The sequence below is a fragment of the Salmo salar genome, chromosome ssa08 (assembly GCF_905237065.1).
Source record: "Salmo salar chromosome ssa08, Ssal_v3.1, whole genome shotgun sequence".
Classification (NCBI taxonomy): domain Eukaryota; kingdom Metazoa; phylum Chordata; class Actinopteri; order Salmoniformes; family Salmonidae; genus Salmo; species Salmo salar.
This window is the reverse complement of record NC_059449.1, coordinates 26602619-26616554: the sequence shown is the minus strand read 5'-3', so window position 1 is coordinate 26616554 and position 13936 is coordinate 26602619. Positions and strand designations below refer to the sequence as shown.

The following is a 13936-nucleotide window of genomic DNA, read 5'->3' as shown; positions in this document are numbered from 1 at the left end:
CATCCCTCCATCCCTCCATCTCCAGCCCTCCACCCTTCCAGCCCTCCACCCCTCCACCTCTCCACCCCTCCACCCCTCCATCTCTCCACCCCTCCATCTCTCCACCCTCCACCCCTCCATCTCTCCACCCTTCCATCCCTCCATACCTCCACCCATCCATTTCTCCACCCATCCACCCCTCCAACCCTCCATCTCTTCACCCCTCCACCCCTCCATCCCTCCACCCCTCCATCCCTCCACACTCCAGAGAAGCAGTTAAATGAGACAAGAGAAGAGCATGAATACAGAGCAGTGGGTGGCTCGGTGGCTCACAATCTCATTCGTTTTTTGTTTTGTTTTGTTTTTTGTTTTGTTGTCATGCCAGATTGTCTGGGAGCACTAATTGTAGTGGCAAGAGAAAGCGGGTGTTGTGTGTGTGTGTGTGTGTGTGTGTGTGTGTGTGTGTGTGTGTGTGTGTGTGTGTGTGTGTGTGTGTGTGTGTGTGTGTGTGTGTGTGTGTGTGTGTGTGTGTGTGTGTGTGTGACAGAGCGAGCGTGACTGTGTCTTTATGTGTGTGTTTGCGTGACTTGGCCCATCTGGACATATTGATGTTTGGGGAAAGCATTGTTTAGTTTTTTGTTGACATCCCCCCCACACACACACACACACGCTTTCTCTTGCAGTACACAATGGTTAACATAGTATGTCCGTCAGAACCATGACCATGTGAATTATTTAACGCTGGCATTTTGGTGTTCCTATTCCTGTCCCAGCTGGGGGTTCTGTATGTGTGTGTGTGCGTGAGTGTGCGCACGTGTGTATTTGTGTGTGTGTGTGTATGTTTGTGTGTATATGTGTGTGTGTGTTTATGTTTGTGTGTATATGTGTGTGTGTGTTTATGTTTGTGTGTATATGTGTGTGTGTGTTTATGTTTGTGTGTATATGTGTGTGTGTGTGTTTATGTTTGTGTGTATATGTGTGTGTGTGTTTATGTTTGTGTGTATATGTGTGTGTGTGTTTATGTTTGTGTGTATATGTGTGTGTGTGTTTATGTTTGTGTGTATATGTGTGTGTGTGTTTATGTTTGTGTGTATATGTGTGTGTGTGTTTATGTTTGTGTGTATATGTGTGTGTGTGTTTGTGTGTGTATTGTGTGTGTGTTTATGTTTGTGTGTATATGTGTGTGTGTGTTTATGTTTGTGTGTATATGTGTGTGTGTTTATGTTTGTGTGTATATATGTGTGTGTGTGCATGTGAGTGTTGTATTATTTGATGGTGTGTCCAGTGTAAACATACATTATTAATGCCAAGTAGAAGGGCAACGTTGTAACCAAACCTCTGATTATCTCTTCACTCCACTGACTGTGTGTGTGTGTGTGTGTGTGTGTGTGTGTGTGTGTGTGTGTGTGTGTGTGTGTCTGTGTGTGTGTGTGTGTGTGTGTGCGTGCGTGCGTGCGTGCGTGTGTGTGTGTGTGTGTGTGTGGTGTAACTCTTCTCCTCCTTAATTTCAATAACATTGTATTTATTGTATTCCTTTGTACAGAAATCAATGGTCTCCATGTTCCCTTGCATTCCTGTAGTACGTGCAGCATATCTACCTGTCTCACAAGGCCTCATTACCCAGTTTTCCCTCGACAGGAGTCATGTTAACCACTGTTCTCTATCCATTATTACGTTCCATCTCTCTGTCTACACCTCTAATGTACTCTTTCATTGCTTGCTTTTCTCTGTCCATCGCCGCAAAGACATGAGAACGCTTTGTTCAAAGAGAGAGAGACAAAGGCAGACAGAGAGAGAGAGACCCAGAGACAGAGTGATGAGAGAGAAAGAGAGAGAGAGAGAGAGAGAGAGAGAGAGAGAGAGAGAGAGAGAGAGTTAGCAGCTCTGGGCTAGGCAAACATACCATTATTTTGCTAATAAGACAATGTCAACACAGAGCAATACCTTAAACTCTACCATAACCCTCCAGTCGACTGCAGGGGAAGTGTTCTGTTGTATTACAAGAAAGCCAGATGCTGCTTCCCAAATGGCACCCTACTCCCTTTGTCGTGCACTACTTTAGACAGGGGCCCGTGGTGTTCTGTAGGATAGGGAACCAATTATGGCTGCAAACAAAGAGAGACAGAACATTGGCTTGATCCACAGACTCATTGCAATGTTGTAGCCTGTCCATGTGTTTGCTGCTCAACAACATGATATGTTTCTAGTGAGAAAACACAGTGGAAATGTACGGCTACGGCTAGCTCAGTGTTTCTCAATCCAAGTCCTGGGGACCTAAAGGAGTCCCCTTGTTTTTACTCTGTACACTAACACACCTGATTAAAGGAATCAACTTGAAGTTGAATCAGGTGTGTTAGAGCCAGAGTAAAAACAAGGGACTAAGAGGTCTGGACTAAGAGGTCTGAATCTGGATCTGGATCCTCTATCCTATAGCTTTGGATTGTTGTTTTTCCATATCCTACCATTTTCAACATAATGGATTGGATTGGATGACAGTCTGTAGTAGAAAGTAAAGGGATGTCTATATAGAGCATTATGGGGTGTCTCCATCGAGCATTATGGGATGTCTCTATAGAGCATTATGGGATGTCTCTATAAAGTATTATGGGATGACTCTATAGAGCATTATGGGATGTCTCTATGGAGCATTATGGGATGTCTCTATAAAGTATTATGGGATGACTCTATAGAGCATTATGGGATGTCTCTATATAGCATTATGGGATGTCTCTATAGAGCATTATGGGATGTCTCAACAGAGCATTATGGGATGTCTCTATAGAGCATTATGGGATGTCTCTATAAAGTATTATGGGATGACTCTATAGAGCGTTATGGGATGTCTCTATATAGCATTATGGGATGTCTCTATAGATTATTATTGGATGTCTCTATAGAGTATTATTGGATGTCTCTATAGAGTATTATTGGATGTCTCTATAATAGCATTATGGGATGTCTCTACAGAGTATTATTGGATGTCTCTATATAGCATTATGGGATGACTCTATAGAGCATTATGGGATGTTTCTATAGAGTATTATGGGATGTCTCTATAGAGTATTATGGGATGTCTCTACAGAGTATTATTGGATGTCTCTATATAGCATTATGGGATGTCTCTATAGAGTATTATTGGATGTCTCTATATAGCATTATGGGATGTCTCTATAGAGCATTATGGGATGTCTCTATATAGCATTATGGGATGTCTCTATAGAGTATTATTGGATGTCTCTATAGAGCATTATGGGATGCCTCAATAGAGCATTATGGGATGTCTCTATATATAGCTTTATTATAGGGTGCAATTTGGGACACATTAGTGCCCTGTATAGGAGTTAGGGCCCATTAGTGCCCTGTATAGGAGTTAGGGCCCATTAGTGCCCTGTATAGGAGTTAGGGTCCATTAGTGCCCTGTATAGGAGTTAGGGTCCATTAGTCCCCTGTATAGGAGTTAGGGTCCATTAGTGCCCTGTATAGGAGTTAGGGTCCATTTGGGACAGAACCTCTGTCTACAGTACACTCTTAGAGTGTCGTTATAATGCATGACCACTGGAAAGATATGCTAGTAAGCATGTTATAGCTGTTTCAGCATTATCATATAGCACCCACCTCGAGCCAACCAGATCACATCAACAAATCGTTGCACACACACAACTGCAAGCACACATTCACACATACTGTACACACACACACACACACACACACACACACACACACACACACACACACACACACACACACACACACACACACACACACACACACACACACACACACACACACACACTTTGGGTGTGTCAGCAGAAACAGGCCTACGACAGACAGGAGACATCTGTAGCTAGCAGCCTAAGTCGCACCATCTGACACACACACACACACACACACACACACACACACACACACACACACACACACACACACACACACACACACACACACACACACACACACACACACACACACACACACACACACACACACACCCAACCCACACATCCTTAGAGGGCCATTTAAATGAATCTGCCCAGCTGAAATGGAAAGCTGTTACTGCACAAATGTGAATACCAATCTGTTTTACACAGCAGGACCATGGCGGAGTGTGTGTGTGTGTGTGTGTGTGTGTGTGTCAGTAGGACACAGAGAGAATGAATGTGGTTCAGTCAGATCAGGGAAATGATGTACTGAACAGCTGAACATGAAAACATGAAGATTCTGCAGATATGATCAGTATGAAATAAAACTGTGAAGGACCTCGGCGTTACTCTGGACCCTGATCTCTCTTTTGAAGAACATATCAAGACTGTTTCAAGGACAGCTTTTTTCCATCTACATAACATGGCAAAAATCAGAAATGTTCTGTCCAAAAATGATGCAGAAAAATTAATCCATGCTTTTGTTACTTCTAGGTTAAAGTACTGCAATGCTCTACTTTCCGGCTACCCGGATAAAGCACAAAATAAACGTCAATTAGTGCTAAATACGGCTGCTAGAATCCTGACTAGAACCATTTGATCATATTACTCCAGTGCTAGCCTCCCTACACTGGCTTCCTGTTAAGGCAAGGGCTGATTTCAAGGTTTTACTGCTAACCTACAAAGCTCCTACCTATCTTTCCGATTTGGTCCTGCCGTACATACCTACACGTACACTACGGTCACAAGACGCGGGCCTCCTAATTGTCCCTAGAATTTCTAAGCAAACAGCTGGAGGCAGGGCTTTCTCCTATAGAGCTCCATTTTTATGGAATGGTCTGCCTACCCATGTGAGAGACGCAGACTCGATCTCAACCTTAAAGTCTTTACTGAAGACACATCTCTTCAGTAGGTCATATGATTGAGTGTAGTCTGGCCCATGAGTGTGAAGGTGAACGGAAAGGCACTGGAGCAATGAACCGCCCTTGCTGTCTCTGCCTGGCCGGCTCCCCTCTCTCCACTGGGATTCTCTGCCTCTAACCCTGTTACAGGGGCTGAGTCACTGGCTTACTGGTACTCTTCCATGCCGTCCCTAGGAGGGGTGCATCACTTGAGTGGGTTGAGTCACTGACGTGGTCCTCCTGTCTGGGTTGTGCCGTGGCGGAGATCTTTGTGGGCTATACTCGGCCTTGTCTCAGGATGGCAAGTTGGTGGTTGAAGATATCCCTCTAGTGGTGTGGGGGCTGTGCTTTGGCAAAGTGGATGGGGTTATATCCTGCCTGTTTGGCCCTGTCCGGGGGTGTCATCGGATGGGGCCACAGTGTCTCCTGACCCCTCCTGTCTCAGCCTCCAGTATTTATGCTGCAGTAGTTTATGTGTCGGGGGGCTAGGGTCAGTATTTTATATCTGGAGTATTTCTCCTCTCTTATCCGGTGTCCTGTGTGAATTTAAGTATGCTCTCTCTAATTCTCTCTCTCTCTCTCTTTCTTTCTTTCTTTCTCTCGGAGGACCTGAGCCCTAGGACCATGCCTCAGGACTACCTGGCATGATGACTCCTTGTTGTCCCCAGTCCACCTGGCCGTGTTGCTGCTCCAGTTTCAACTGTTCTGCCTGCGGCTATGGAACCCTGACCTGTTCACTGTGATTACTATTATTTGACCATGCTGGTCATTTATGAACATTTGAACATCTTGGCCATGTACTGTTATAATCTCCACCTGGCACAGCCAGAAGAGGACTGGCCACCCCTCATAGCCTGGTTCCTCTCTAGGTTTCTTCCTAGGTTTTGGCCTTTCTAGGGAGTTTTTCCTAGCCACCGTGCTTCTACACCTGCATTGCTTGCTGTTTGGGGTTTTAGGCTGGGTTTCTGTACAGCACTTTGATATATCAGCTGATGAAAGAAGGGCTATATAAATACATTTGATTTGATTTGGTGGAGAATGGAAGATGATTTGTGACGGATTTGGATATCAGCTAGCGGGTTACAATAGTAAGAAAGGGATTGTTTCAAGTATTCAAAATTCCTAGCCCTGCAGTCAGTGTCTTCAATCACAACCCTTTACCTTCACCGTCCTACTATCAGCCTTTAAATATAAATCTATTCTATACCTTCACCGTCCTACTATCAGCCTTTAACTATAAATATATTCTATACCTTCACCGTCCTACTATCAGCCATTAAACATAAATCTATTCTATACCTTCACCGTCCTACAATCAGCCTTTAACTATAATTCTATTCTATACCTTCACCGTCCTACTATCAGCCTTTAACTATAATTCTATTCTATACCTTCACCGTCCTACTATCAGCCTTTAACTATAAATCTATTCTATACCTTCACCATCCTACTATCAGCCTTTAAGAATAAACCTACCTATCTCAACCTACATGTCACATGACCATCCCAGACTGATCTATAGACATGTAGCCACAGGCCTCTAACCTGACAGCCCAGCTCATCTTAACTAGACCTGACTAACCTGACAGCCCAGCTCATCTTAACTAGACCTGACTAACCTGACAGCCCAGCTCATCTTAACTAGACCTGACTAACCTGACAGCCCAGCTCATCTTAACTACAGACCTGACTCTAACCTGACAGCCCAGCTCATCTTAACTAGACCTGACTAACCTGACAGCCCAGCTCATCTTAACTACAGACCTGACTCTAACCTGACAGCCCAGCTCATCTTAACTAGACCTGACTAACCTGACAGCCCAGCTCATCTTAACTACAGACCTGACTCTAACCTGACAGCCCAGCTCATCTTAACTACAGACCTGACTAACCTGACAGCCCAGCTCATCTTAACTACAGACCTGACTAACCTGACAGCCCAGCTCATCTTAACTAGACCTGACTAACCTGACAGCCCAGCTCATCTTCACTACAGACCTGACTCTAACCTGACAGCCCAGCTCATCTTAACTAGACCTGACTAACCTGACAGCCCAGCTCATCTTAACTACAGACCTGACTCTAACCTGACAGCCCAGCTCATCTTAACTAGACCTGACTAACCTGACAGCCCAGCTCATCTTAACTACAGACCTGACTCTAACCTGACAGCCCAGCTCATCTTAACGAGAGACCTGACTAACCTGACAGCCCAGCTCATCTTCACTACAGACCTGACTCTAACCTGACAGCCCAGCTCATCTTAACGAGAGACCTGACTAACCTGACAGCCCAGCTCATCTCATCATAAACGTTTTCAGTCACATATCCACTCTTGCTGTACAGATTTGACATTTCTAAGTAACATTTTGAATTGAATAAGATTGAGCTTTTGAAACTTCAGAGCTGTAACAATTTGACACTTTGGCTTTGGTTAAAGACAAGTAGTGGTGCAGTGGTCTAAAGCACTGCATCTCAGTGCTAGAGTCATCACTACAGACCCTGGTTTGATCCCGGGCTGTATCACAACCGGCCGTGATCGGGAGTCCCATAGGGCTACGTACAATTAGCCCAGCGTCCTCTGGGTTAGGGGAGGGTTTGACCGTCATTGCAAAATAAGAATTTGTTCTTAACTGACTTGCCAAGTTAAATAAAAGTTTAATTTAAAAAAATGAAGTACAAATGCATAGAAGTATTCATCACTCCTGCTCGAGAGTCTACACTGATGCAAAATAACGTAATCAGCTCACTTCTTCTCTGACTAACCCTCATTGGCTATTGCTGATCACCGCTGTCGTTGCACATCTCACAGTACAAGAGTGTTGCAGATTTTGTGCCAATAAAATAGAATTTTTGAAAATATTGGGACATCTGGGAAAGCTGAAAGAAGGAGATCGGTAACCCTGACACTGAGTTTCTGATCCTCTCACGTCAAACAAGCTTCGGCCGTGCGCCCCGAGAAGGAAACGACTTCGGGATTTTGTCTCCGTTCTTCAAAACTTGTCTGGGACAGCAACATCTGGGCTAAAATCTTGTAGTGTACACTAACCTGACAGCCCAGCTCATCTTAACGAGAGAGACCGTCTAATCCACATGTGTTCTCCAGCAGGGCTCTAAACTGACATGACAGTGTCTCGTTCCCTTGCTATTTACATACCTCTCTGGAGCTCTTCTGCTCATGTGGACACTGACACACACTGACATGGACGTGAAATAATTCATACACACACACACACACACACACACACACACACACACACACACACACACACACACACACACACACACACACACACACACACACACACACACACACACACACACACACACCCGGAGACATGACATATAAGAGATGTGAACGGTGTTAAATGTTTAACTGCTCAGCCTTCAGGGGTCTCTTTCATATTTCATAGCAACGATAGACCACACGGGCTGGTGTGTGTGTGTCAATGTGTGTTTGTGAAGGGGGGAGTTGTTGGTTTTGGCTGAGGCACCCACTGTGGGACCTATGCCAGGGTTGTGAGGAGGGGGATGGAGGGATGCAAGAGTGAAAGGGCATTTTGCTTCAGTGCCCAAAAAGATGTCAATTATTCAATAGAAACACCACAGTGCCACATCACCTTCTCCCAGATATTACTTTTCTTCTCAAACTGAAGGTTCATTTTCTTTTCTTTTCCACCCCTCCATCCCTCCACCCCTCCATCCTTCCATCCTTCCATCCCTCCACCCCTCCATCCCTCCACCCCTCCATCCCTCCATCCTTCCATCCCTCCATCCTTCCATCCCTCCACCCCTCCATCCCTCCATCCTTCCATCCCTCCACCCCTCCATCCCTCCACCCCTCCATCCCTCCATCCTTCCATCCTTCCATCCTTCCATCCTTCCATCCCTCCACCCCTCCACCCCTCCATCCCTCCATCCTTCCATCCTTCCATCCCTCCACCCCTCCATCCCTCCATCCCTCCACCCCTCCATCCCTCCATCCCTCCACCCATCTACCTCTCCACCCCTCCACCTCTTTTCATCCGTTATTCCTACCAGTTGTTCAATAATGGATTCAATGAGAGCAGTAATTAAGGTGGTTATGTCACAAATTGCACCCTATTCCTTACATAGTGCCCTACTTTTGACTAGAGCCCTGTGGCCCTAGTGCCCTACTTTTGACAAGATCTCTATGGCAAGTTGAGGTAGGCAAGTTGAGAACAAGTTCTCATTTACAATTGCAACCTGGCCAAGATAAAGCAAGCAGTTCGACAACATACAACAACACAGAGTTACATATGGAGTAAAACAAACATACAGTAGAAAAATAAGTCTATATACAATGTGAGCAAATGAGGTGAGATAAGGGAGGTAAAGGCAAAAAAAGGCCATGGTGGCAAAGTAAATACAATATAGCAAGTAAAACACTGGAATGGTAGATTTGTAGTAGAAGAAAGTGCAAAGTAGAAATAGAAATAATGGGGTGCAACGGAGCAAAATAAATAAATAAATAAATAAATACAGTAGGGGAAGAGGTAGTAGTTTGGGGTAAATTATAGATGGGCTATGTACAGGTGCAGTGATCTGTGAGCTGCTCTGACAGCTGGTGCTTAAAGCTAGTGAGGGAGATAAGTGTTTCTAGTTTCAGAGATTTTTGTAGTTCGTTCCAGTCATTGGCAGCAGAGAACTGGAAGGAGAGACGACCAAAGGAGGAGTTGGCTTTAGGGGTGACCAGAGAGATATACCTGCTGGAGCGCGTGCTACAGGTGGGTGCTGCTATAGTGACCAGTGAGCGGAGATAAGGGGGGACTTTACCTAGCAGGGTCTTGTAGATGACCTGGAGCCAGTGGGTTTGGCGACGATTATGAAGCGAGGGCCAGCCAACGAGAGCGTACTGGTCGCAGTGGTGGGTAGTATATGGGGCTTTGGTGACAAAACGGATGGCACTGTGATAGACTGCATCCAGTTTGTTGAGTAGGGTATTGGAGGCTATTTTGTAAATGACATCGCCGAAGTCGAGGATCGGTAGGATGGTCAGTTTTACGAGGGTATGTTTGGCAGCATGAGTGAAGGATGCTTTGTTGCAAAATAGGAAGCCAATTCTAGATTTAACTTTGGATTGGAGATGTTTGATGTGAGTCTGGAAGGAGAGTTTACAGTCTAACCAGACACCTAGGTATTTGTAGTTGTCCACATATTCTAAGTCAGAACCGTCCAGAGTAGCTTTCCTTTCAGCGCCAGCGTTGTCTGTTAGCCTGACTGCTCTCCTTTCCTTTCAGCGCCAGCGTTGTCTGTTAGCCTGACTGCTCTCCTTTCCTTTCAGCGTCAGCGTTGAGTCTGTTAGCCTGACTGCTCTCCTTTCCTTTCAGCGTCAGCGTTGAGTCTGTTAGCCTGACTGCTCTCCTTTCCTTTCAGCGTCATCGTTGAGTCTGTTAGCCTGACTGCTCTCCTTTCCTTTCAGCGTCAGCGTTGAGTCTGTTAGCCTGACTGCTCTCCTTTCCTTTCAGCGTCAGCGTTGAGTCTGTTAGCCTGACTGCTCTCCTTTCCTTTCAGCGTCAGCGTTGAGTCTGTTAGCCTGACTGCTCTCCTTTCCTTTCAGCGTCAGCGTTGAGTCTGTTAGCCTGACTGCTCTCCTTTCCTTTCAGCGTCATCGTTGAGTCTGTTAGCCTGACTGCTCTCCTTTCCTTTCAGCGTCAGCGTTGAGTCTGTTAGCCTGACTGCTCTCCTTTCCTTTCAGCGTCAGCGTTGAGTCTGTTAGCCTGACTGCTCTCCTTTCCTTTCAGCGTCAGCGTTGAGTCTGTTAGCCTGACTGCTCTCCTTTCCTTTCAGCGCCAGCGTTGAGTCTGTTAGCCTGACTGCTCTCCTTTCCTTTCAGCGTCAGCGTTGAGTCTGTTAGCCTGACTGCTCTCCTTTCCTTTCAGCGTCAGCGTTGAGTCTGTTAGCCTGACTGCTCTCCTTTCCTTTCAGCGTCAGCGTTGAGTCTGTTAGCCTGACTGCTCTCCTTTCCTTTCAGCGTCAGCGTTGAGTCTGTTAGCCTGACTGCTCTCCTTTCCTTTCAGCGTCAGCGTTGAGTCTGTTAGCCTGACTGCTCTCCTTTCCTTTCAGCGTCAGCGTTGAGTCTGTTAGCCTGACTGCTCTCCTTTCCTTTCAGCGTCAGCGTTGAGTCTGTTAGCCTGACTGCTCTCCTTTCCTTTCAGCGTCATCGTTGAGTCTGTTAGCCTGACTGCTCTCCTTTCCTTTCAGCGTCAGCGTTGAGTCTGTTAGCCTGACTGCTCTCCTTTCCTTTCAGCGCCAGCGTTGAGTCTGTTAGCCTGACTGCTCTCCTTTCCTTTCAGCGTCAGCGTTGAGTCTGTTAGCCTGACTGCTCTCCTTTCCTTTCAGCGTCAGCGTTGAGTCTGTTAGCCTGACTGCTCTCCTTTCCTTTCAGCGTCAGCGTTGAGTCTGTTAGCCTGACTGCTCTCCTTTCCTTTCAGCGTCAGCGTTGAGTCTGTTAGCCTGACTGGTAACACATGCTAGGTGTCCATGTCATTCTGAGCATCTTGCCAACATCTCATCCTCTGAGTGTGTTTGTCTGTGTGTGTTACATCTCATCCTCTGAGTGTCCTCTGTGTGTGTGTGTGTGTGTGTGTGTGTGTGTGTGTGTGTGTGTGTGTGTGTGTGTGTGTGTGTGTGTACCCTTCATTGAATCATTCACATTCAATCATACAGTCTACTGCCCAGGATGACATCTGTCACTGGCACATGTTTTGACAGTGACTGTATGCGTTGGCATGAACACATTATCGTTGGCAGGGACATTCCAGCTGGCACTGACTTGACATGTAGGACACAGACCTAAAACAGATAGTGTAGAGAGAGGACAAGATGTAACACACACACACATAAGTACACACATACACAGTCAAGCACACACACCATTAGACTGCATGGTTGACTTTGAACGACTCTGTAACTGTTGATTGGTTGTACAGATGAATCATTGCAAGGGGCTCAGAAGGGATTTGCATCACTGTTGTGCAGTGGTCAAAGACACATGAATATTTCACCATCTGAAGTAGAGTTTAGTTACTCCGCTTGTCTTCACTCATAACTGGGACGTCTACCTAACAGTTGTGACACGGAAAAACACTGAGAGGTAATTAAGAAACTCTCAAAACGCAAGACAACTACTGCCCCTCCCTACACCACCCTACTGCCCCCTCCCCTCCCACACCACCCTACTGCCCCACCCTACTACCCCCTCCCCACACCACCCTACTGCCCCCACAATACTGCCCCCTCCCTACACCACCCTATTGCCCCTCCCCACACCACCCTACTGCCCCTCCCTACTGCCCTCCTGCCCCTCCCCACCTACTGCCCCTCCCTACCCCACACCACCCTACTGCCCTCCCCACCCCCTATTGCCCCTCACCACCCTACTGCCCCTCCCCACACCACCCTACTGCCCCCCCCCTCCCCACACCACCCTACTGCCCCACCCCACACCACCCTACTGCCCCTCCCCACACCACCCTACTGCCCCCTCCCCACACCACCCTAATGCCCCTTCCCAACACCACCCTACTGCCCCTCCCCACACCATCCTAATGCCCCTTCCCAACACCACCCTACTGCCCCCTACCCACACCACCCTACTGCCCCTCCCCACACCACCCTACTGCCCCACCCTACTGCCCCTCCCCACACCCCCCTACTGCCCCTCCCTACTGCCCCTCCCCACACCAGCCTACTGCCCCTCCCCACACCACCCTACTGCCCCTCCCTACTACCCTCTCCCCACACCACCCTACTGCCCTCCCCACACCACCCTATTGCCCCTCCCCACACCACCCTACTGCCCCTCCCTACTGCCCCTCCCCACACCACCCTACTGCCCCACCCCACACCACCCTACTGCCCCTCCCCACACCACCCTACTGCCCCCTCCCCTCACCACCCTACTGCCCCTCCCCACACCACCCTACTCCCTCCCCACACCACCCTACTGCCCCACCACACCACCCCTACTGCCCCTTCCCCACACCACCCTACTGCCCCTCCCCACACCACCCTAATGCCCCTTCCCAACACCACCCTACTGCCCCTCCTCACACCACCCTAATGCCCCTTCCCAACACCACCCTACTGCCCCCCTACCCACACCACCCGACTGCACCTCCCCACACCACCCTACTGCCCCACCCTACTGCCCATCCCCACACCCCCCTACTGCCCCTCCCTACTGCCCCTCCCCACACCACACATACTGCCCCTCCCCACACCACCCTGCTACCCTCTCCCCACACCACCCTACTGCCCCTCCCCTCCCCACACCACCCTACTGCCCCACCCCACACCATCCTACTGCCCCTCCCCACACCTACTGCCCCCTCCCCACACCACCCTACTGCCCTCCCCACACCACCCTACTGCCCCCTTCCCACACCACCCTACTGCCCCTCCCCACACCACTCTACTGCCCCTCCCCACACCACACTACTGCCCCTCCCCACACCTATTGCCCCTCCCCACACCACCCTACTCCCTACAGCCAATCCACACACCATCCTGCTACTCCCCCCTCCACACACCACCCTACTCCACTATAAAAGCTGTGATTTGAGCATGGACATAAGTGAGTCCTCTGTAAATATGAATTAATATGTTCTTCTGTAAATATTTAACATCACTTAAACTCCCAGACTCCCGCTGTGCCGCTCCCTGGAGACTGGTGGAAGAAGGAGAGTAAGTAGGGGTGGAACAAAAGTGTCTGGAGACTGGTGGAAGGAGGAGAGAATGGAGTGGCGGAACAAAAGTGTCTGGAGACTGGTGGAAGGAGGAGAGAAGGGAGGGGTGGAACAAAAGTGTCTGGAGACTGGTGGAAGGAGGAGAGAATGGAGTGGCGGAACAAAAGTGTCTGGAGACTGGTGGAAGGAGGAGAGAAGGGAGGGGTGGAACAAAAGTGTCTGTAGACTGGTGGAAGGAGGAGAGAATGGAGTGGCGGAACAAAAGTGTCTGGAGACTGGTGGAAGGAGGAGAGAATGGAGGGGCGGGAAAAAAGTGTCTGGAGACTGGTGGAAGGAGGAGAGAAGGGAGGGGTGGAACAGAAGGGGAACGTCGGGCGGAGTCCCAAGGAAAAAGCTTTGGATTAAGCCGAGATTCAATTAACTTAAA

At 48.1% G+C, this 13936-nt stretch overlaps 1 protein-coding gene across 1 annotated transcript in view; it reads left to right on the top strand.

The window, feature by feature from the left end:
• Window positions 1-12837, top strand: part of LOC123744261 (extensin-like) — a 105127-nt gene extending 92290 nt beyond the window's left edge. The window contains exon 2 of the mRNA XM_045723114.1: window positions 11943-12837. Within this exon, the coding sequence (XP_045579070.1) occupies window positions 11943-12837 (895 nt within the window). The remainder of the gene's footprint in view (window positions 1-11942) is intronic.
• Window positions 12838-13936: the final 1099 nt, after the last annotated feature.